Here is a 24,819-nt window from a genome sequence, read left to right on the forward strand (position 1 = left end):
TATATTGTGCCTTCCGGCAGTGTATCAATGTAAATATACAAATATTAATATAAAACCCATTGTGTTAAGCTTAATATTTCAGTGCCACTGGGGGAATATTATCCTCACTGATGATTTGCCACCAGGCAGTTTTCCCTCCGTGTCCAAAAACCGAGCGTCAGCACCCTCTGCTGTTGGGAAAGAGAGGTTACATCACCCAGTGTTCATAGGCAATCCCATAGTCGGGGAAATAATAATTTACGAGGTTATCATTCTAAAGATCAGCCCTTCATGTGAGTGATCAGATACAAGTAGAGGGCCCGAGTGTTCATTCACCATCTCTTTATTGTTTGCACACATTGATATTACAGTATACTATCATTATATCATACATATATAGGAATAAAGATCCACGACATATCAAAAAGTAAAAGGATGAAAAAAAGATTTTAGAGTTAAGAAAATAAAGTCACAACGTCGATAAGATCAGCCTGGAAAACAAAATCATTTCTCCCGGGAGAAAAATATTGTTCACTGTCACCATGACGACAATTACAGTACAAAGATCCATAGATTAGACTGGAGCTGTAATGGATCAGCAGAGTTAAGGAAAAACAGTAATAGAGAAATGAAACTGAATATGTATGTGATCGTATTTTGTGTGAATATCTGAAAACTAAACGTGTGAACTAACGAGATTAAAACTAAACGATAATGTGCTAGAAGAGGATTCAACGCTTTTGAGATGAATCTGAGAATCCAGAAATGAGATACAACTCAGTTCTGACGTTATTTAAATCAAACTCTCCTAAAGTCCCTCTTACTTTTGTTGTGTCAGAATTGATTGGATGCAGCTTTAAAAGGTCCAGTGTGTAAGATTCAGGTGAACTAAAGGATCAATTGGCAGAAACTGAATATATAAAATAATTAACCCATAATCCTAGTGACGATTTCACTCGTGTGTTTCATCTAAATTATACAAATTGTTGTTTTCTTTACCATAGAATTGGCCCTTTATAATTAAATACTTTATATTGACATGGAGAGCTGGTTCTCTCTATTTTTTTTTACAGTAGCCCAGATTGGACAAACTAATGAGACAACGCATAGTCAGCTGCAACATGCAACTTCACCACTAGATGTCACTAAAGTCTACACACTGAACCCTTAATCCTGTTCCGACGTTACAGATTTCTTTAAGCCTGTGAGTTTCCATTACAGCTGACCTGAGTTCAACAAGCGGACGAGTTTGGACGGAAGCTCCACTTGTCTGCTTTGCTGCGACTCCTGTCGTGAACACGGTCCAACACAAGAACTGTGCTGAACGCACCTCGTGTTGTGTTAATCTATGGCAGAACGGGCACACTGGCACTTTGATGGCTAATCACACACTATCACTTGGGGGTTAACAGATAAGGCACGAGCATGCACACACACACAGACACACAGAGACACATTGTCGAATAATAAAACTATACCTCCCAAGTTGTCAAATTTTAACCTGTTGTCTAGAGATCATCTTGTTTTTTTGCTTGTCTTTTCAAATCATACAAATCACACACAAAAAGAACATTGCATGTCTTTCTCATGCACTCACACACACACACACACACTTTAAATGACAGAGCCCTATTTTTTTTTTAAAGTTTTCTTTAGCTATACATTTAAACCCTAACATATTTTCAAATGTGCTGGGTCCATAAGAATTACACACAAATACACACTTTCACACACACACACACCCATATATACACCAATAGCCTGTCGATTACCATCACGGCATTGACACGACCGGGAGATACAACATGTTAAACAGTTGAGATATTTTTTTTTTCTTCTTTGTTTCAGCTTCAGTCAAACTGATCTCAGACCTGATGATGTTTTCAGTCACGTCGCATCATAACAACCATAACGTTACAACACTAGTATTTACTCGCTGTTCAGGTTTCCACCATCAACGACATAAAAGGACAACGATAGTGTTCGGCCCCTTTGAGTCTCCACACAAAACCGCAGGAATAAAGTGATCAGGGTCCAAAAAGGGCAAATAGGTGATTGTTCTGTTCCTGGGACTTGCAGCCAAAGTTTTTTATATATATATAACACACTCACTCGTCAACAACAAAGTACACCGAGCTCCTCAAACCTGAATAATTGTTGGAATTTGACACAGAATGCAAAGCTTTGGATGAGCTGACTTTGGAGACAGGCGGCGAGAAATGGTCTTGAAATTAAGGCTTTGGAAACGGAATGACCAGAAAGTATAAAGCTTGATGATGCACCTCAGAGTTCAACCAGGCGTGTCTCTCTTAGATATGGTCGATTCAAATTTTAAATGATTATTTAGGGGTCTTTGCTACGAGTCTGGCAACATGGAGGAGACGTCCAACTTAGGTTGAGAGGAGTTTGGATTTTACTGAGAGAAGCTGAATCCTTTTCGGATGTGGATGATGTCAATGAAGCCTCTGACTTCAATAATCTTCCCAATTTTTTTAAACCAGAATAAACGGAAGAAGAGTTTCTACAAATTGAAGCAAAAACAAGGAGAGAGAGAGCAGAAGAGGACCGGACTCTAAAGTGGCGATTCTGTCGACTGTCGCAGTTTCCCTGAAGCTTTTTGTAAGTACCTTTCATTTACACACATTTACAAACATAGGGGCCCAGGTTGGAAATGACTGGAATTCCCCTTTAAATGACGACTGGCTAGTCGAGCAATATTAGTGTTCCAATCAAATAAATGCCACATTATTGGATTACTTGGATAAAAGACAGATCTTTAACTCTTCTTAAGGAGCTGCTCGGCACGAGGCATAACAGCTATATTGATTTGTTACATTGCTGTTGATGAAAGTTAAATTCTGGTGATTATTGATATTGTTTAACTTCCCAGAGGAGCCTGCACCATGAAGAGAGAGCACACGCCCACATATCAGCTGTGCACCATCAACCACAACATAAGGCAAACACAGAGCAAAAATCCCACCAGCGACTTCCCTCATGGGAAATGTTTTCCTCGGCTATATGAAGGGACTAAAAAGATCCAGAATGCACAGCGGCGATGCAGCACGACTTAAGATGGCAGCCGGAATAAAAGACAACAAACGACAATAACTCACACACGACCACTGTCAGTGGATCAGGTGCACGAGCACGTAACAGACACGCAGCAGCTCCTGGAGACAACTAGCGTGTCATAGTTTAAAATGCTTTAGACTTCAATACCCACAAATCCATAGATACATCTGCACTGAATGCTACAAGATTGTTCAGATGGTTCAGAGAGGGGGGGGGGGGGGGGGGGAGCTGCCTTTGATAAGAGTTTAAAAGGGCGAAATATTTTCTGTCTCATTTATCAACGATGTAAAAACTTTGTGTAGCTCCATTTTGTGATTAATTGTGTTCATCTTGAGGTAAACGACGGTCCTGTACTTCCTGTGTTTGTGCTACTGAATGTTGAATCTCATTCTGTGGAGATGTGTCAGCGGTTTATCCAGTACCATTAAAACACAAAACAGCTCCTGTGACGAGCTACGACCAGTTAAGTCAGTATTATGTTGCGGCGGCGGGGAAAGTCAAAGATCTTCTTATTAATACTGAATCAAATATAGTAAGGGAAGAGCGATGAAGAAGCAGGATAGAGTCCAGAGCATCAGTGAGTCCTCTGATCTGGGTTTGAGCTTTAACACTCTGCTCCACTTCATTACAGCGCCTCATAGATTGTCCACACACAACGTTTGGTACCAAGTTCACCGAGTTCGAAGTTAACCTGAGACTCGCTCCTCTCTTCACTCTGGGGTCATACAAGGTTCAAAACCTGCATTCTCTCACTATCTGTAGCTATTATACATTTATATATACCACCCGGCTCTCTGTGTCTTTCTGTGAAGCTGGAGGCCATTTTTTTCTTGTTTTGTTAGAAAGGAGCAGGCAGGAAGATCGACAGCACAACACAGCACAGCACATATATACAGAGACTGAGGATCTATGTCCAGTCGCTAGTAATCTCCCTACAGAGATAAAAGAGGACGAGCCACACTGAGTTCAGGTCGGGCCTGAGAAACACATGGAAACAGGTACAAACACATGCATTAGTATTTAGTAGTGGGGGTTCTGAAGGGTGGGCTGGGGGGGATGAGGAGGTGGTAGATTCAGGAATATGTAATATCACGACAGGGACATTTCTGAACACATTATAATCTAATTGAACTAATAACACAAACTATTTTGTTGTTTGGTCCATAATGAAAACACCATTCAAACATTCACAGCAGGTTGGAGAACATGAGTGAACCTGTCAGTGAATGTTTGAGACGACAGAGTATCAGGGACGTGTGGAGGAGAAGAAAATAAAAGAAGAGATTTCAAGGATAAAGTCGTAATTGAGAAGAAACTTGTTATATCACAAGAATTAAGTCAGAATATATTGTAAAATTATGACTTTACTCTCATAATCTCAGGATTCTTCTCTTCAGCACGGACTTAATACTCAACACTTTATCGTGTGTGTTTGACAAAGACACGAAAGATTAGAATTGTTTGTGTGTTATTAGTTTAAGAACATGATTTAGACAGGTTCTGACTGAAAGAGACTGTTATTACCACAGCAGTTTGTATTGTGCTGGCGTTGTGACAGCACTGCCATTTAACATCACTTCCCCATGCAGCCTGACGTTGTGTTCGTGTGAACTGACTTCTGCTGAGGGAATGTGTCGTGTCACCGGGGATTTAATTTGCAGTTCACATGACGTTTAGCACTTGACGACTATGAAGTTTAACAAGTTCATTTCACTGGTAATCGGAGAAAATGACTCGACTCTTCAGGGTTATCTCAGTGCTTAATAATCAGATTTATAACTGAAAGTCCGTGTTGTGAACTGGGGGAATACTGTGGTTTCAAAGTGCGGGTTTACTACACAGGGGCTGATGGGAGATTTCAATAAGCTGCATTCCTGGAAATGTACAACATGGATGCGGTGGTTTGGAGATTGGTGGAAGGGATTCGTATCCAGGACGTCATGGCCTCTGCTGCCATGACCAGTAAGACTTTGAGTAGGTGCAACAGTAAAATCACTGCAGAGCCGCTGGGTCAGTTGTCGTCTCTGTCAGTCAAAGAGGCAACATCTGATTGGCTGGTCTAATGCGTGTTCCATTTCCAGGCACTCATGCAGGGAGGCTCATGGAAATGGCATCACAATCAGACTGGAAAGAACGGTCTAAATGAAGGATATGGTAGGATATTCTGATATATTTGATGGTATTTTAATTGAAAAGCAGATGAAGTGGTTTTTATATCTAAGTGCTGCTGATGGGAAAGTACCCTGATGAAGCTGCTGATTGGTCTGACTAAATGCTGTATGAGAAGGCGGCTCCCAGTGGGGTGCTGGTTTAGGTGAAGATCAGATGCTGTTGGTCCAGCAGGGTTCTGGTGAAGTTGTTGATGGGCCCGATGGCGCTCAGTGACATGGCGTTGTCCCGCCCCCAGAGCAGGTTGGGACCGAACACCACAGCCAGGTTGCTGTTGGTCATCTTATTCACCTCGCTGTTGGCTGACACCTGAACACACACACACAAACACACACACACACACACAAGTTGAAGTTGGTAACAGTCTGACACACAGGCCTGAGAGGCTCTGGAGAGCAGGAGCTGTACCTGTGCCAGGAACGTGATGAGGTATCGCAGCGACGTGCGGTTTTCCTCTGGCAGTGACTCGACCAGCGTCTTCAGAGCCGACACCTGGTTGTCACTGGGAACAGCTGCACAACAACAAGCACAAACACCAGTCTGAGTCAGAGCTACTTTCAGATGTGGAACAGTCAGAACCCAGGTCACAGGGAGGAGTGAGGCGTTTGTGATTCTCTTCCCTCTGCGTGTCAGTGTTCATTTCCTTTTTATAGTATGATGAACCTCCTCTATCTGTTAATTGAAAACTACCTGTTCACACCTTCAATTTGCATCAAAACCTGTTTGAACATACTGGCAAAGTTGACGATGTCGTTGTAGAGCTGGTAGGTGAGCAGGGGCTCGGGCAGCTCCCTCAGGAACGTTTTCAGAATCACAGCCGCCAAGTGGACGTCTTCAAGCTCTCTGAAATTCACCGGCGCACCTACAAGACACACAAACACGTGCAATAAGAAAAGAAACACCATCCGAAAGAAACTGTCCGAGTCTAACATCACCACAAGTCAAGATAAACATGCCTGTTAGTCCTACCTGAGTTGTATTTGAGCTGGACCTCCTTCACCAGAGTGACGTTGGCCGACCGTCTGAAGATCCCCTCAATCTCCAAACCTGAAAAACAAACACACACAGGGTAAAATAGGTGGTTCTTACCGAGGGATCAATTTAGTATAGTCGACTATGTTTGTGTGTCTAGCACAACAACAAAAACGTACCTTGCTCTGATAGAAAACTGATTGTGTCTCTCATCACCACAGGAATTTGATCACCGTCTGGACTATTCTCTCTCAGCCTGACACACACACACACACACACACACACACACACACACACACACACACACACACACACACACACACACACACACACACACACACACACACACACACACACACACACACACACACACACACACACACACACACACACACACACACACACAAACACACACAAAGGTGAGTGAAATCTGCCAGAGCAGAATCTGCCAGTCAGACAAAACCCATTCCAAGACTTACAATGCAAGTGGCACTCCAAACACCTGGTTGGGGAGCGGAGGGCTGCGAGCAGGGGACATGGGAGGCTGGGCGCTCGGTTTCAGAGACGCTCTCAGCTTGTTGTCGTACCTGCACACACAGACATGTTCGATTATTAGGTGCTTTGGATTTAAAGTAAGAAAACCAAGTTCTATTTCTGGATGGAAATGTATAATAACAATATATAGAAGAAACATTACCATTTGTTTAAGTGTACAGAATGCAAATGAAAATATTCCCTGTGTAATATTTCCTGCTTCAGCACTCACTCTGTGACACGTGCAGGAATGAGCAGCTGATCACACTTCACCACATCCTCCAGCTCGCTCAGATAGCTCACGTAGTTGATCTTCCTGCCAAACTTAAAACTGCACAGGGGGAGAAACAGAGGCCGGTTGTTGAAAACATTCTAGTTTTGGTTGGAGAATGACTTTTAAACAGAAGTAATCCACATATCCACAGAATGGATTGCTTCTATAGTTTTTTACAGCTGCCACTAGATGGTACTAGAAACATTTTAGTGACCTCGTCCCTTCTGTTCATGATGAAACCTCACATCCACACAACAGCAGCAGAAGCCAAGGGCGACAAAGTGTCATCAGGGTGAGATCTGATGTTAGATTATTTTTATACACATCTCCATCACACTGTGCTCCACACAACACTTGGTATCTGTGGTATCTATACTTCACAATCGCCCACACAGGAAGAATTCTGTGAGCAGGTCTGTGAATGCTGGTGGAATGTCGACACCACTTGACCAGACACCGATTGTTATACAACAGCTTGTGTGTGTTGAAATGTTCTAAACAACTCTCACAAGTTTCATAAGAATAATCTGCTCACAGACCTTGGTACAGGAGGAAAACAGGAAGTCTACAACCACAAAACTAGAGAAATAGCGCTGCCATTTGGTTTGCAAGTTAATGATTTATTCAGAGGTTTCATTTTAATCCTGGTAGTAGTAGTAGTCTGATCACAACAACCAGGCCAGTCTCATTACGACTTATTTCAACCCAGCTGGAAGAGGTGTGATAAAAGATAGGAGGTGAATTAAGGTTAAATGGTGAGGGGGAAGTGTCTGAGACTAATAACGGCTCATAAGGTTAAAATGCCACATTGCATCAGCAAGTCAAATCTAAATGAGGTGTTAACATCAGCTTCAAAAACATGTTGAGTAATTTGTATAAAAAATAGAAGAACCTGATGAGAGGTTTGAAGAGGATCAGCAGAGTCTTGATGAACATGGTGGGATGGACGATGTACAGAGCCTTGATGTTCTTCTTGTACCTGAAATCACAGACAGCAGATATTCGGATCACAGGTGCAGTACAGACAGTGGAGATCAGTGGAGCTGTGTACGTGGTTGTGTTGTTATGATTTTGATGTGTTGCTGCCAAGTCCAGTGACTTTATTGAGCTTACTTTCTGTCAAACTCCCTGTACGCATCTCGTAGCCAGCCGAGAGACGGTTTGTTTTCACTGGTCAGCCCATGATGGAAATAGATCAGAGTGTAGTCACTTTCCACGTACTGGTCCAGTGTTCCTTTGAGATACCTGCAGAAATACAACAAATGTATTGTGATTCACCAAAATGTGGTTGGAAAACATCACTGCAGGGAGAGAGAAAAAAGCTGAAGCAGCACTTTGGCTTCCTTTTATGGAATTGAGATACTTGTTCACTTTGAAGACTACAGAGAAACCAGTCACATTTCTCCTCACTGAGTCATGTAAATGTGTCATGGTGAGCCAGCAGTCTGTGGAACTACAATTTCACTGATCTGAGTCAAACCAGTGACTTTCAATAACCTGTAGTGTTATTTGGTGCTTGTAGCAGGTTAATCCCAACATGCTCCTCTCCTATCTGCTATAGAGCTGTTACACGGAATTACTAACATGATCACTGAGAAAAAACATACTTTACTGTAAACTACAGCACCAACTCAAGCAAAGTGAACATCTAAAGCAGTTGAGGTCCCATTAATGCTTACATCAGCAGCTTGTGATGGTCCAGCTGATGGTGTGGGGGCATCCTGCAGGCGTTGAACACTATCACCTTCCTGCCAAAGTTATCATCACCTACAGACACACAGAGACAGAGAGAATCAACATCACTTGTATTGACTCTTTAAAGCTGTTCATAAGACTAATGTCACAGACGAGAACAACTGACAGAAAACCATCAGACGAGCTTTGTGAGGACTGACCTGCCACTTCAATGATCTGATGCCGGGCGATGTCATAGAAGGGATGGTCCCAGGGCAGGTGGGGAGAGCCACTGTCAAAGCGCTGGGAGAGGTCCGTCTCTGAAACACACACACACACACACACCAATACACACATATGAACATCACACAGTAGATTTCATTTAATTCTGTGTGCAAGTATATCTTATTTGCCTTACGTCACTGGGAAGCTTACTGTTATGTGCTTCCTCCCATTTTATTTTTTGTTATGGGGTTGACACACAGTGATGCATCAAAAGAAGTGAAGGGAGAACTTACTATTAATGTGCTTTTTCAAGTATATGCTCATAGAGAGACACTTGAAAACATACTGAGATGAGTTAACATGTGGAAATATTCCTTTCCACAGATAACTCAGACACACTTGTGTAAATCTAAAGTGTCTGGCACATAAAAGGAATGTGATTTAATGAATTAAACTATTCAGGAACCCTCGACTCCACTCGTGATGCGTGCTCACAAATCGTTCTCACCTGACTTGCTGAGAGTGGACTCATCGGTGGGCCACTGCTGGTCCTCTATCGTGGCCAGCTTCAGCTGCCCGAGCTGTGCAGTCGCAGGTTCATCTCCGAAATCCACCAGCAGCTCTGAAGACATCGCGCACGCTGCAGAACGGCGCTAAACGCACCCAGTCGCACACACACACGCTCAACAGGGACGCCTCAGACGCACAAAGACGCAAAAAGCGGCAAATTCCACACAGCAGCAGCCAGAGTCCTGCAAGAGACAGAGAGACCTTGGGTCAGCTGACAGTTCACATGCTACTGTGACGGATCGTTTATTTACAGGATTGTATTATCAATTCAAATATGCAATTTCCGAGAGAGAGAGGAGAGCTGAGATGTCATTTAAATATGGAGATAACAGAACATACTTCAGGACACTCTCTGCTTGACACCATCACAGTGTCCTCCTCTGTCATTCACAAGCTAAAGAACAGATATAGTTATGTAAGGAATGAAGACCGGAGAGAGCTGAGAAACTGGAAACCCACACAGTGCACTGGTCACTGTGGTACTCAGGCAATACATATTCTCAGTGTAAAGTCGCAGTGTGTGGAAACACAACTACGTCACAGCTTTCATTTCTAATTAAAAAAAAATCTGTCAGGTTGATTTCATGGGAAATATCTATAATGATGAAGAAAACATCAGGAATTTGATGATTGGATAAACTGCTATGTTTATTGAAACAATCAGGGTTGGCCAATCGCCTCTATTTATCTAAAACTGATTCATGCAGACCGGGGCTCCATCTGTGTTTCTCTCTCTCGTTTGGTTACAATTAAATGTGCTTGGTTGAAGTCATCACAAACATAAACAAACAATCAACACATACCATTGAAACTTAGTTAAAGACCACTGTTAATAATAACAAGAGGTATTTATATATGTTAAGAGCAAATCGGACACTTTAGAAGCCGTGCAGCATGAGCACCATTACTGCAGCAACAAGGGAAAGACGTCTTGATCACAGAAACACAGAGGGACAACATCGATGGGACACTATTTGGAATCAGTCAAAAGAAACCATTAAACATTTTGACTTGCCACTTCCTGCACTTCAACATAATGTCTTCCAAGGAGCTACTTAATGCATATGTGTATTCACTGTATACACTCAGCTGGATACTGGGTAAAGCTGGGATCACTATGGTTTATGTTCCAACACTGCCTCCAGCAGCTCCACTGACTGAGCAGCATCATGGATCTGCTTCCAGTTAATGACTGCATCTCTCTGCCTCCTCTCACATATTAACACTCCCCGCTTACTCACACTAGCTCCTTTGGCCCAGCCCCCACTTATTCACCCTGAATTCTCTCTCTCTATCACACACACACACACACGGCCTCTGTTCTGTTCTCTCTGCTCTGTGATGTTATGCTGGATGACAGCATGTTGCTTTAAATAAATATTGCTACTAACCAACGGGCACAATCAGCCTATTGCAGCTGACCAACAACACACACACAGAGACACACACACACACACACACAACAGTGCTTAGGATTTTTGGACGATAGCTTCCTCTTTTCTTGCTCAGTGTGTTCCTGAACCGTGCACCCGAAAGCAGGTCGACCAGTTGAGGTCAGGGGGCCGAGGACATGCCACCGCATAACCGGCACCCCATGTGAAACACATCTCAGATTCTAGAGTGTGGACGACATCAGGCTGATACCATGAAGTCAATTCAGCAAAAATATTTGCAAGACAATCGGATTTGAAAAGGTTGCCTACTATTTTTTTCAGACATTTCATCTGCATCTCGTGATTCGCATCAGTGAACGGAGCGTGCTGAGGCCTCATCATGTTTCTATGTGACTGAACATTCAAACACACCATTTTATTTTCAGCATTCGTGCATCATCACCTCTTTGTCAAACAATTCATCAGTTCATGGACATATCAATTACTTGGTAGAATTATTAGCTGTAGCCTTAATTCATGTCGCTATCAAATGAGACTTATACCTCTTTTACATGCAAAGAAAGCTGCTGCACATTGTTCCTAAGATGTAAAAATAGATATTTACGCACCAAACCCTTAAAGTTCAATTTGCGTTTTAACATTGCGCTGGAAGCGGTGCAGCCAGAGTGCTAAATAAAATAGAGGAAATTATCTTGTTCACCCCGGTGTCAATCGGAGTCGATAACAAGCTGTGTAAACTGAAAGTCCTTCGACCCGGGAGTGGATGAAGATTGAATCCATTATCATCCAATCCATTGACATGAATTGATAAACTAATTAATCTGATCGTTATTGATTTGTCAGACGAACAATCTCGGCTGTGATTTTTTTGCAAGCCTCATACTGTTTGCTTTAAGTCAGGCAGATTTGAACCCACCCAACAAAGTCATGCGTTATGACTGATGTCACACATTCAGTCAGCGAGACAGTCATCCAGTTAGCTGTTGAGCCAGTCGGTCAGCATACTGACATCTAAATAAGTTCAAGTTGTTAGATGGTTAGCTACAATCCAACCATTCTCATATCTACGATTTAAAACTCACATCCCTGCCGACAGAGAATCGGGGATCCGACAAACAGTGAAACAGTGAGTTTGCTTCCTGGAGGATTTTCAGCAGTGGAGCTGAACAGCATCCGGTGCTTCCCCACCCACGCCCAGCCACAACACCTGTCTATAGGTGTCAGCATTGAAGGATCATGAGGCAATATACACACACAGCCATTGTGTGTATATGTGTGAGCAGTTTATAGAAGGCTAGAGAAGCAGCAGCAGCAGCAGCACCCTGCCCCCCTTTCATTCTCCTTTCTATCACAGCTCTGCAGAGCAGCAGTGGAAAGCAGCTTAGTGTCCTCCAGGGGGGGTTGAACACTGGTTCCCAGTATAACTATACTGGAGACACACCCCCTCCCTACAATCACTCACTTCCTGCACAAAGATCACAGTAAGCGAACAAAATCATTTCCACATCTGGAACAGTGCACTCTCCATCCGGCACGATCACAAATCCCACATACTACAACACCATGTTCAGTTTATAACTTCTAATGTATTCTAATGCAGCAGCTGTCGCTAACACAAGTACATGCTTTCTGTCAATAGACTGTATTTATATAGGCCAGTCTTATCAAAGCACTTAACAAGTTGCATTCATGCACACAACAATTCAATACGCTATACATCATTCATACACCGGATCTTGCCAAGGACAATCCTGCATGCAGACTGGAGGGGCCGGGGAATCGAACCACCAACCTTCTGGTTAGTGGACGACCCTCTCTATCACCTTTGTATACCCCCCCTTATATAATTCATTTGAGACCGAGGTATGACGTTTTTTTAATTTCCTGATTGGTGTCGACAGCCTTTTTTCCTCATGATCTCCGTCCAATCACAAGCCTGCTTCTCCTGACCTTAAAGGTCATTGCTGCCTTCGGGGTGCGAGATGTTAATGGTCCCAGTTTGTGTTTCTACAGCGATCAGTGGTAAATCTAGCTACTGTGCATGTAGGCATCAGCCTGTTTAGTCACATTAAACTGCACAGTGGGAGATTATTGACAGAACAAATGGGAGGGTTCCAGTGTAACCAGGCTTTTGAAAGAGGGGCCTTCAGATGTAATCAACTGTGTTTACTGGCTAAATGGGACATATATTAAAATGGTTTTAATACAGTTTTGCCGATTGGTGCCCACAGACACGAGCTGATGTGTCGGCAGGTAAAAGCAACAAGTGGGTAACAGGTAACTTTCCCAGAAATCTGTTTAACTGTTATCATGCTAACTCCACTAGCCTAGAACCCGATTAGCAAGCTAGCCCGGTTCATTGAGGCACTATGTATGTGTCTGTGTGTGTGTGTTTGTGGTGCAGCTCACAGCTGAAAAGAGAAACGCTGAGCTAAAAGCGCTTCTCCGCAGCGGAACACACCGATGTTATCGCGGCGGACGAGCCCCGTGACACACGACTGTCAGCGGGCAAACACGAGAGAAGCACCCGCTGCTGGTGGTTCCTCAGACCCGGACCCCACCGAGCTCCTGCCCTCGACAGCATCGAACTCACGGCACAGTCACCGCGTTTTATTTACCGTGAAAGCGTCGGTGTTCCGCGGTGAGTCTTCAGGCTTTGTGGCGTCTCTGCTCTGCTCGCCGTGGGACTTCCGGCAGCGCCACTGACAACAACCGACTGCGTCAACACCTTTTCCGGTGCACAGACTTTTTCTTTTTTTTTCAAAATAAGCGCACGCACTTCTGTTTACGACGCCGTGTGCTGTGCGTGTCAAAATAAAAGCACGTATACGGGTTTGTAGCGCCCTCTTGTGGTTTTACCTAAACCCTTCACCTAAGCACCTGGTAAAGTAAATAAATAAATAAAGTAGAACTACAGATACGGAACAGCCCGAGGGACATTTCTGAGTGCGGAAGTGCCACCTGAATATGGGAAGAGCAGAAAGTGAGAAGAGTTCCTGACTCAGCAGCGGAGCACGGAGGTTTTTAAAGAAATGGAACATCCAGGCTCTTCCTCCGTGGGACCCGGTGGGGGTGTCGGGTCAGGGGCCGCGGATCGGCCGCTCTCCCACCGACACGGCGCCAGACGTTGGTCCGTGGTCGCCCTGTCCGTCCTGGGCTCCGCGGCGTGTGTGTCCGCTGTCGGTTGCTTGTGCGCCTTCATCTACCCCATACTGAAAGGTAATGCGTGTCACGTAGGCGCGTGGTCGTGATGGTCGAAACTTTTAATAACTATCAAGTAACTTTGTGGAAGTTTGTCTTGGCTCTTGGGGCCCCAAGGAGAAATTCCCAGCGGGGCCCCTCAAACCGCATTAGTCAGGGTTATGTTATAATTAATCTTGGGTAGGAAGTGTTTTTAATTTCAAATTTAAATTTAAAACATTACATTTAAATACAGAACATTAAAACCTTCCAATTTTCTAAATCGAATCAACAATAAAAGCCTTAAAGGGTTCAACATTAGCAGACATAAGTTGGCACAATATAAATCTATTAAACACCATAAATAACTTAAAATAACAGCTACATTTTAATACTGTCTGTACTGCCATGTTCGTTTCTTTTTCCACATCATCTGTTTATCTCTTTCTCTTATAAAGGATATTATTTAAGAAGGGATGTTCAATGAAATGACCCAAACGCACTAACAGTGATATTTGTCATGTTTATGAGAATGATATTTGGCTTTGCTGCTGCTGCTTGTCACTCGGGACACTGACCAGAGTGTGACTGTTTCAGAGCTGCGGGCAGGGAGAGTGAGAGGAGAGGACGGGACCGCAGAGAGAATCCTGGGTGAGTATCAGGACATCTCTCTCTCTGTCATCTCCACGTACAGTTACATGAAGTCGCCATACAATCCTCTATCTGTAATAAAGAGACGAAAGTCCCTTTACTCACACTTTAGTTGGGTTTAAAAAAAATGAATACAGATTTAAACTAATTTGATGACGCTTTTTCATTTTTGCAGGCTTCTGGAGCATCCTTGTGCTGTCAGTAGTCGTTGGATGCATCTGCTGCGTCTTCTCGTGGACTCTCACCTACCTGGACTCATACCAGCCGGGCAAGGGGTTCCTGTCACCGCTGTCACTGGCCCACTCCAGGTAACAGGGTGTCGGACGAGTGTGTGGTGTGGTCCCTTGTGTTTGAACTCACTGGTAAACAGCAGAGGATGACGTCATGTTAAAAACTTCCTTGCCTCTCTGTGTTTCTTCATAGAGATGAACCTGGCCATCGATTTCAAGTGGGTTATGGTGCTGTCGTCCTCAACGGCATCATGGCCATGCTCACCGTCTTCTGGATCCTCACCTGAAACACACACACACACACATACATACTGTTTCTTTTATTTGTGTTTCTGTTAGTCTGCGGGATTACACAAAACTACTGGACTCATTAAAACAACATTTAAAAAAAAGGGTGCAGCAATGATCAGGACATAAATATTTGGTTGCACATCACATGATGAATCCCCACAGAGCTGTGTGTGTTTTTTGTAAGGTCAATTTCTGAAATTGGTTTCTCCTTCCATGTTTGTTTGCCCACGTCACAAGATCTGAGCTGTGGGGGATTCCATTTGGCGAGGTCTGCAGAAATGTTCCTGTGCTATAACGGTGGGACAGGCCTCAGCTGTATTTATTGGATGTATTTGTATATGGAGGACGGAAACTGCCAACATTTAAAAACATTTATAAATTAATAATCAACTTGAAGATATATAAATAAAGTAAAAGTTGAAGAGGCCGGAGGTTTGATTTGATTAATGAGTAATGAGTGACCCTTACTCCTTGTGCTAGTTTATGAGAACAATATGTAATTTATTTGATCAACGAATATAAACTAGAAGGTTTTACATGAATTTTCAGAAGTATATTAAATTAAATGTGTCCCACTCTGTGATTCTTGTTAGGCGTCAGAAGCCAAGGCTGAAACTACTGGGTTATTCTCCAACAATAAGTTTTTAAAGCATGTTAAATCATCCAGTATCTAAAATCCCAAAATATAAAAGTAACTTTTAAGTATGATAATACAGGATTGGCATAGTTGGTAGAGTGGCTGTTCTCCAACAAGAAGGTTGCCGGTTCAAATGCCACTCTCCCACATCTGTTCGACGAAGTTTCCTTGGCAATATACTGAACCCCTAAAATTGTCAGGACTTCAACCACCTATTAATAGCACAATATTTTACACTATGTAAATTTCAAAATAAATAAATGAAAAATATTAAATCAAAATGAAAAAAAAATTATAAAAAGATTAAATTAATCCTGCGCAGAAGCCGACTGCGCACCTCCTGCGCAGAAGCCAATTCCTATTTAAGTCCTCTGGCATACCTCATGTACCCAACATGGAATTTCACTTCAATTCCATCAAATTTCTAATCTCAAAATAAATGGGAATAATCTTCATGTCCTTTTATGTAATTTGAGTAGGATTTGTGTCTTTGTAGAAAATAATCTGTCAACATAAAACACGTATGATTCAAATAAGAAAGATAATGGAAACAAACACCTATAGAGAACATTAGAAAAGTTTATTTGTGATAAGTATTGCATAGACATAAACTTTGAAAGAATAAACTTTTTAGGGGGGGGTGCACACAAATGTGACCACTAGTTATCCAGGAAACACCGAATGAAAACATTCAGCTGCTTAACATTCATGACAAATGTGTGTTTCCAACCACTTTGACTCAAAGTAACTATCGTATGAATACTACAATAATTCAGTAGTATTTAATTTCAACTGCATGAATACAGTATTTTCTTGATAGGGGACCACATTTTCAAATAACTCTAAACTAATTCCAAACATTATAGTGAAGCCTTAATAATAAGAATTATTATTATTATTCACATTATCATCATTGTTGATATTATTATAAGCTTCATGTACTTTAGGCTCTTTTCAATGACCAGGCAAACAGTGTCTGCACTTCACATTTCTACAGCAGTGAGTTATTTAGTTGCAAATCCATCACTTCTAGCAGGATTTTATATCGACATGAATAAAAAAAAAAGAGAACATTTGGCCAGTAGAAAAGAAACGCGCGTTATCTGCTCCCCACACACACACCCACATCACACTCTACAAAACAACAGTCACATACTGTAACAGAACATTTCTCTGCTGCAGGTATAGATTTGGCCAAATGTTCATTTCTTCAAAATTCATTCAGTTGATTCGAGGCAGCGATTTGTTCGCTACTTTATACTCAAGGAATGTCACTTCCTGTGCTCTGAAAACCTTTCTGAATTCATTTTGAAGAAATTAAGCAGTTCCAGGTATTTTTTGACCTTTTGAGGCACTTCTTCAAACACAGCAGGTATTGTGTAGTACAGTATAGAAAAGCCTGATACAGCTTATCAGTGCAAGTAATTATCATTTAGAAAACAGTACTCAATCTATAAGTTATAAGGAGAAAATAATAAATAGAAAAATAGAAACATATCTTTTGGCTGGGGCAAGATTCAACACAGCTTATAAGTACCATTCACATCCGTTCTTTAGTTCATCCAGTCTAAGGCATCAGCTTCCATAAGGTAAAGCACAGAATGGATTCCTGTCCATCTGTAAAGTTGTGTCACTTGATGATCACATTAAATGTTGCGACGTTTGTACGTGAATATACTCACAACATTTTTGTTGAGTCTAAGTGCTATCAAGTATTAACAGAGTAACCAGCAGCAGCCACCTCATGTCCCCTCCACTAACATGGAGGAGCCAGGATTTGTGACCCATACTAGAGCCAGCCACCAGATCGAGGTTCGTCGTCCTCTACACACGAGAGTTCAACACATTCCCCATGACAATAGCATGACAATAGTTTGCTTCGGCTTTGACTGTCAGATTGTTCTACGCTCCCCCGGCCCCTAGTGGCCAGAAGTGTTTAAAGTAGTGTAGGTAAAGAAACAGTGAGTAGCCTGCAGTCGTTACACAGACTTTAGGTGTTAGTCTCTACTTTCTACTACAGTGCAACTGAAGAGTTAATGCGTTCCCTCTACTTTGGAGCTTTAGTGCGGCAGATTCATTATGTTTTATCTGCTGGAGCTCGTATCGCTGATGGGAGGAGAGCCTGACTCTGCTTCTGCTCGGCTGTCGGCCATGACGTCCTGCTTGCAGCGCCTCCTGGAGGCAAGTCGGAAAAGCCCGGCGATGAGGAAGACTGTGGAAATGACTGCAAAGTAGCCGCCATAGATGAGGAACTGAGGGAAGGAAACAAGGAAACTATCAGTCCCAGAGGTAGAAAAAGTACACACATTATTTACTCAAGTGGAAGTACTGATGAAGTAAAAGTATTGGTTCAACGTGTTTACTCAAGTAAAAGTATGACAGGACAGACTCTGAAATGTTCTCAAGTATAAAAGTAAGAGGTTCCGTACTGACTGATGCAGTCAAACGGGATCTTCAGAGATGGAGCCGTTTGCAGCTGTCTTTAGCAGGTAGAGTGCAAACGGTAAAAATGAATATCTTACCAAGGTACCTTTACCTTTTTCAATGCTTACCAATCTACCTCCCCTGTTCATTTTTTAACCGTATCATTAGCATCATATCCACATTCATTTGGGCAGGTAAACGAGCCAGAGCCAATAAATTCTTGCTCCAGAGGAGTAGATCGGAGGGTGGCCTAGGACTGCCCAATCTCCTTGGGTACTATTGGGCGGCTAATGCACAAAAGATTTTATTGTGGTTCACCTCTCCTCAACAGGGCTGGTGCCAATTGGAAGAGAGCTCATGTTCCACATCCCTTCAAGCACTAGTATGTAGTACCCTCCCCCTCTCTCTCACAAATTTCTCATCCAACCCCATTGTAATTAATACATTAAAAATCTGGACTCAAATCAGGAAACGGTTTGGATGGCTCTCCCTCCCTCAGGCTACACCTCTTCGTAATAACCACTTATTTATACCAGCCAAGATTGACTCCCGCTTTGCAACTCTAGAAAATAAAGGCCTGAGATGCCTGGGAGACTTGTACATGAACGGACTTTTTGCTAGTTTTAACCAACTATGTTTAACCTTCGGATTGGGTAATACAGACTTCTTTCGCTTCTTCCAACTTCGCGATTTTGCTCGAACCTACTCTTCTCAGTTTCCACAAGCCCCACCCCTCAGCGGCATGGATCTGGTTCTCCAGGCTAAGTCGTTGCCTAAGGGCCATGTCTCATATCTCTATAATCTCTTGTCACCAACAAACGATTCATCTGTGAATAGGAGCAGGACCGGCTGGGAAACTGAGCTCCAGATGGGCATCTCCGATGCTCTTTGGAGGGGAGCGTTGAAAGCTGTTAACTCCTCTTCTAGCTGTGCCAGACTTTCTGTTATCCAATTCAAAGTACTTTTCAGGTTGCACTATAGCAAAGACAAACTCTTCAAACTTTACCCAGACAAGACATCTGAAATTTGTGATAGATGCTCTCAGACGCCATGCAATCTGACACATATGTTCTGGTCATGCTCCAAGTTGGTAAATTATTGGCAATCAATCTTTAAAACTATCTCTGACATCCTAGGTATACCAGTTAGTCCTTCACCACAGATAGCTATTTTTGGGGTACCTCCGGATGAACTTGTAACCACATCCCTGCAGGAAAATGTTATAGCTTTTGCGTCCTTGATTGCACGTAGAAAAATTCTTCTCTTATGGAAATCTTCCCAGCCACCTTCCTTCAAGTCCTGGCTACATGATTTATTATTTCTATTGAAACTGGAGAAAATCAAATTCAGCCTTAGAGGCCGCCCTGACAAGTTTTATTCGCACTGGAAATCACTCCTGGATTATGTCGATAAACTTCCTGCCACTGAAACGTCCCCCTGATCCTTTGTTCACACCTTGAATAGTCCGCCGACCCCCACCCCATTGGATATGACTCTTGGTACTCAATCTGACCCAGGAATAATGAGCTGATCAGTTAAGCATGTAGAGACGCAGGCAGCAAACAACTTATATTACACCACCCTTCTTTATCTATTTTATGTTATTTTATTTATTTATTATTTTTATTACATTATTATTCTATTATTGTCATTGTTTATTATTTATTTATTTATCTTTTTCTGTATGTCGTGTTATCTAAAACTGATCTGGTATATTATGCTGTTGTTAAAATGTTTGAAGATCTCTGGGATGGGAGGGATGGGCATGGGGTTATACAAAATGGAAATGAAACTCTCTTTGATTGTACTGTCCACTGCAAATGTGAAATCAATAAAAATGTTTATAAAAAAAAAAAAAAAAAAGTAAGAGGTTCCCCTCTGAAGACTATTTCTACCACCGATACTTGAGCAAAAGAAACTGTGACATATATATAGTTTGAAGACCATTCAACTTAAACCTCTCTTACTTCAAAGTTGATCCCACTGATAAACACTGAAGTAGATCAGCGACTTGAAGTAAGTTACAGTGAAGAAGACCACAGGTGCCTCCATGTTACATTCGGGGGCCGGGCTTCTGCTTCCTCACCTGAGTGAAGACGTCGAGGCCGAGGCCGGCCGAGTCCACCACCACGAACGTGAGCAGCGACTGCAGCAGGAGCGCCATGAAGGTGTTGACTCCGAACACCAGGGCGTACCGCTGCGTGCTGAGACTGGCTGCAATCTGATATCTGAAGGGTCAGAGCACAGTAACACATCACAAGGAGGATTTACAGGTTAGATCTATGGATGAGACATTTCTTGAATTATACAGCAGTTTAGAAAATGACGGTGAAAGATAAGCACGGAAGTAAATGTTTGTTGTGGTGAGTCAGACCTCTGACATTCAAATCCTCCCTCAACCTAATACACAAGAAAACTTCAGAGGAAGAACATCATGATCCCTCGTCATCCTGCAGCCAGATATTTGTCTAAGCTCATGTTTGTTTTTTGTCGGCGGGGTGATTCAGCTTTCCCACACTTGTCAAACCAGATAATATTCACAACGGATGAATGGGACTTGTTATAGTGGATCGGAGTCCCAAAAATCAAAATTCACTTGCACACAATGGTTTCAGATAAATCACATACACTGTGTTTGTGTGTTTTCTTTGCACTCACGTGGCCACTGTGATTAGCAGCATGTACATGGCCCTGAAGAGGACGTACGAGGCGTAACACAGCCAGATTTGCCTCAGCGTGTCCATGACAAACACACACACAGCCATCAGCAGGGAGAGGACGCACAGAACCAGCTCGCCCCACAGAGCCCAGTTTATCGGTAGGTAGCCCACCAGCAGAGCTGCCAGAGCCCCTGTAACAGAGCAGCTGTTAGATACTGTTCACTCACACATCACTGCAGACACATCTGACTGCTTCAAAGTCTGAAATCTGTTCTATATTCTTGTGAGAGTCAATTGAGCCTAAAGCAGCCTCACCTAACAGAGTGGACAGTGTCTCCACATAGCCGTTGTAGATTTCATATTCCTTGGATGGACGGATGTTCTCCCACAGTGGCTGCGCATAGTTGACGACCTGGAAGTAGCCGCACGTGGCCAGAGCCCACCACACCGACCAGGCCAGCAGGGGGCGACACTTGTAGCACTCCAGGAAATCGGCGAACAGCATTTGCATCACCTCCACGAGACCGCTGCTCTGGCTGTCTGCCTCGGAGGACCTGGTTATCTGCACCGAGAGAGAGATGGATGTAAAACAGAGCGAGTCACGTTTGAACAGATGCATCATGACCCTGATTTAACCGGATCAAAGCGGTTGGTCGCTCACCGCGGAGTCATCACAGCTGCTCAGAGGCACTTTGCTCTCCAAGTCCTCCGCCTTCACCATGAGGGGTGTGCTGCTGCTTTGCTGCGTCTTCTCTGCTGTTGCTGAGCTCTTGTGGAAGAACAAGCTCCTCTGGGGCATGGGTAGAAACCAGGGAGCCACGAACGCCACGGCGGCCGACGCCAGAGTGACAATGACGAGGTGAAGCAGCTGAGCTTTGGCCACAGAGAGCAGGAGCTGTCCGATCAGAGACCCCGCGGCCGATCCGAACAAGGCGACGCTGCGGCAGTAGCCCGTCACTCTCTGGTAGTGTTCTGGCTCCACCACGCTGTAGATGTAAGAGTAGTAGGCCACCTCCGAGGCCGTTGCCAGCCCAAAGAAAAACTCCACCAGCTGCATGGCCAACAGGCCCTGCGTCTTCAGCAGCATGACGTAGGTAACTACAAAGCTAATGGCCTGCAGGACCAGTACAGGCTTATAACAGAGGTAATCAGTGGCCAGGAACACGGGGAACAGCAGCGCCAGGTAGGAATACGTCCATACTGGATATATTTCACTGACAATCTGGAGAAAACAGATAAAGATTTGTCGTTAGAACTCAGGGTCAGCCATCGTTGAAGTGTGGGGAAGTTGGAGAGTTCGTCCAACGTCCCCAACCCTCCTTCTATCAGTTTTTAACAGTGTGTTTAGGAACAGCTAATCCCTACGTCCTGTCTTCAGTTTTTATCCTTCATCTCAGCTGTGTGGGAAAGCAATTTGTATGTTAGGGTCTGTACATGATAACATGTCCCTGTAGCAGACTAACTAAACAGGACAACGAAGAAACCTTCTCCTTCCCATTTTCCACGATTTTGGATGCCACACACAGAACAGACACAGGTCAGTGATTTATCTTAGTTACATCATTCTGGGCAAATTCTTCTCCTCTTGAAACATTTTGCCCGGCGTCCTCTATTAAGCTGATGGAGCTTATTATAAGAAGGATTAACAAGGAAATTCCAATGGATCTGGGCCTTGTGCTCCTGGGTTGTTTTTTTCTGCGTGAGGCAACTCGAGCCCTGACACAAGCGGCGCTAGATGTGGCGAAACAAGAAACCAGAAGCGCAGCCTCTGCCAACCTGCTCAGTGACAGGATGTATGGTCACAATCTCCCCTTTGTTTCCTGAGTGATGGCAAATAAACTGTTTTATCATTTAACATCAAATGCCACAGTGAAGTTGACATTTTACCTTTTCTAAATAAAATGTCATCAACAACAACAAAGTAGACACTCCTATGTTAAACTGCGTCGCAATGAGAGTATGAATTCTGTTTTAAGAGGTCGCAGTCACCATGACCTTTGAACACCCAGATCTTATCTTTAAATCAAAATGACCGTTTGAGGCAAATTTGAAGAAGTTCCCTTGAAGCATTTCTCCATTACAGGGGGCATCTATCACACTTCTGTCCGTCCTGGGGGAGGGACCCCTCACATGTGGCTGTCTCTGAGGTCTCTACGTGTGTTTCCCATTAAGGACAGAGGATGTCCCACCTTGTGAAGCCCCATGAGCCGACAGTGATTTCTAAATATTGGCTATACAGATAAAACTGATTGATTTGATTGACTTGATTGATTGCCCACTAGATGTCACTCAACTCTACACCCACTGAACCTTTAACACGACTATTAACTGAGGCGTCTGTGATGACACCGGCAGCAGCGTTGTTGCGTCAGTAGCTACCGACCTGGCTCTCCGTCAGGTTCTGGTCCGGCCCCATCAGGTAGGCGGTGAGGAAGGGCTCCGACGGCCGCAGGTTGGAGAAGAAGCCATAAGCACACAGCAGGAGAGTCGGGTAGAGAACAGACATGTCGGGCGAACACGACCTCCACACACTCACTGGAACTCATGCTCACGCGACCACAGCACCCGCTCTCCTCTGCTTCTTCTCGGGTGGAAGTGACGTAAGCCTGGAGTGGCAACACCGCCTCCTGCTGGTGTGAATATGGAAGGGGATCCCGTTCTTATATTTTAGATGCTGTCTCTCTTAACTAGTTCATTAGACGATGATGTATGTTTCTTGATGTTTATCCTTACACATTTTCTGATTCCTTGCTTTGTTCTTTATATTTGTTGGACCCAATCCTTGCATCGCTTCACTGGTTACCAGTTAAATCCCTGCACAGATTTGCAGTGTTGTGCATGAACGAACGCAAAAGAACGCGTTCAATGAACACGTTCACTTTTATGAGAACGATGAACTGAACGCAACTCAATGACAAATAATGAATTTGAACGGTGAACACGTTCATATTGTAGCGTCCTCGCGTATAGACGACAGGAAACTTCTTTCTTTATGTGTAACTTTATTAAAGTCCAGCGAACACGACACGCTTCTTGTTCGTCTCCTCTCATCCACCACTGTATTTTTCACTCCCGTTCCTCATTCAACCTTGATACGCCAACTCATCAGCCAATGAGAGCCTGGCATCCCACAAAACCCTACAGCCATTGGCCTAGAACTATCACGTGCCCCACCCCTACCTGTTCACTGATCCTCGGGACATTTCAATACTTTCTCCTCAGGAGAGACGCTGTCTAAATCGAATGCTTTCACCATGTCGTTGCTCAGTGCCCGTAAAATGTCCGCGATTTAGCCTAACCGAAACCAACTAACTAGAATTATCACTACGTTACCCATCACTCATGGCACACACATGCAGACCAAACAAGCAACGTATTCCAAGTTTTTTCTTCTCTGGCCAGTGTCTTGGCTCCGTACAACGCCCTCCAAATCTCTATAAAAAAGGGAATGGAAAGGCCTAACAATTCGATTACCACGAGAAGTATAATAAGATCAAATAAGATATAAAATTAGAAGAAGTGACTGTGGGGGAGACTGCTGAGGAGCGGCCCTTTTTGTGGTCTCTGCCCGTGTGTTAGTATTCCTACAAACAAGGAAATTGATCCATACACATTAAAAGAGGCAACAAAGGACATTAAGACCCATTCTCGTCTAATATTTGCACTTACACCTAAACAATCCATTTAAGTAGGAGAAAACACCACCCACGCACACACTGATAGTACAGCGCACAGACAATTTCGTGGACTGACTGAACAGGGGAGGTAAAAAATGGAGGATTGAAGCCATCCCCACCAGACGGGAGGATGCAAAGTCAGTGGTCAAGTGGCTGCAAAAGGACTTGATCCCCCGTTACGGGGTTCCACGGTTCATTCGCTC

The 24,819-nt window shown here is 43.5% G+C and overlaps 3 protein-coding genes across 3 annotated transcripts; 1 reads left to right on the top strand and 2 right to left on the bottom strand.

Annotated features, from left to right (window-relative positions):
- Nucleotides 1-306: 306 nt before the first annotated feature.
- Nucleotides 307-13,593, bottom strand: arhgap1 (Rho GTPase activating protein 1). The gene is made up of 13 exons (XM_053417539.1): nt 13,485-13,593; nt 9,411-9,654; nt 8,899-8,997; nt 8,683-8,770; nt 8,117-8,248; nt 7,896-7,982; nt 6,962-7,060; nt 6,675-6,782; nt 6,375-6,451; nt 6,193-6,270; nt 5,957-6,085; nt 5,632-5,735; nt 307-5,532 (listed from the first exon to the last, which is right to left on the bottom strand). The coding sequence occupies exons 2-13, from the start codon at nt 9,532-9,534 to the stop codon at nt 5,365-5,367; spliced, it is 1,293 nt and encodes a 430-aa protein (XP_053273514.1). The 5' UTR covers nt 9,535-9,654; nt 13,485-13,593; the 3' UTR covers nt 307-5,364.
- Nucleotides 13,594-13,803: 210 nt separating this feature from the next.
- On the top strand, nt 13,804-15,649 carry arl6ip6 (ADP-ribosylation factor-like 6 interacting protein 6). The gene is made up of 4 exons (XM_053417540.1): nt 13,804-14,085; nt 14,644-14,697; nt 14,873-15,005; nt 15,121-15,649. The coding sequence occupies exons 1-4, from the start codon at nt 13,899-13,901 to the stop codon at nt 15,212-15,214; spliced, it is 468 nt and encodes a 155-aa protein (XP_053273515.1). The 5' UTR covers nt 13,804-13,898; the 3' UTR covers nt 15,215-15,649.
- A 769-nt stretch (nt 15,650-16,418) lies between these two features.
- slc19a2 (solute carrier family 19 member 2) lies at nt 16,419-23,523 on the bottom strand. Its single transcript, XM_053417538.1, has 6 exons — nt 23,323-23,523; nt 21,601-22,161; nt 21,255-21,501; nt 20,938-21,130; nt 20,366-20,507; nt 16,419-18,107 (listed from the first exon to the last, which is right to left on the bottom strand). The coding sequence occupies exons 1-6, from the start codon at nt 23,443-23,445 to the stop codon at nt 17,940-17,942; spliced, it is 1,434 nt and encodes a 477-aa protein (XP_053273513.1). The 5' UTR covers nt 23,446-23,523; the 3' UTR covers nt 16,419-17,939.
- Nucleotides 23,524-24,819: the final 1,296 nt, after the last annotated feature.

The sequence above is a fragment of the Pleuronectes platessa genome, chromosome 24 (assembly GCF_947347685.1).
Source record: "Pleuronectes platessa chromosome 24, fPlePla1.1, whole genome shotgun sequence".
NCBI lineage: Eukaryota > Metazoa > Chordata > Actinopteri > Pleuronectiformes > Pleuronectidae > Pleuronectes > Pleuronectes platessa.

Bases quoted from the DNA above. Each gene is read 5' to 3' on its own strand.
- arl6ip6 (XM_053417540.1), top strand. From the start codon at position 13,899: ATGGAACATCCAGGCTCTTCCTCCGTGGGACCCGGTGGGGGTGTCGGG. The intron at 14,698-14,872 runs GTGAGTATCAGG...TCATTTTTGCAG, and splicing joins GACCGCAGAGAGAATCCTGG to GCTTCTGGAGCATCCTTGTG. The intron at 15,006-15,120 runs GTAACAGGGTGT...GTTTCTTCATAG, and splicing joins CTGTCACTGGCCCACTCCAG to AGATGAACCTGGCCATCGAT.
- arhgap1 (XM_053417539.1), bottom strand. From the start codon at position 9,534: ATGTCTTCAGAGCTGCTGGTGGATTTCGGAGATGAACCTGCGACTGCA. The intron at 6,452-6,674 runs GTAAGTCTTGGA...TGTGTGTGTCAG, and splicing joins TTTGGAGTGCCACTTGCATT to GCTGAGAGAGAATAGTCCAG. The intron at 6,086-6,192 runs GTAGGACTAACA...TGTGTCTTGTAG, and splicing joins CCAGCTCAAATACAACTCAG to GTGCGCCGGTGAATTTCAGA.
- slc19a2 (XM_053417538.1), bottom strand. From the start codon at position 23,445: ATGTCTGTTCTCTACCCGACTCTCCTGCTGTGTGCTTATGGCTTCTTC. The intron at 22,162-23,322 runs GTCGGTAGCTAC...TGTTTTCTCCAG, and splicing joins AGAACCTGACGGAGAGCCAG to ATTGTCAGTGAAATATATCC. The intron at 21,502-21,600 runs GTGAGCGACCAA...CTCTCGGTGCAG, and splicing joins GCAGCTGTGATGACTCCGCG to ATAACCAGGTCCTCCGAGGC.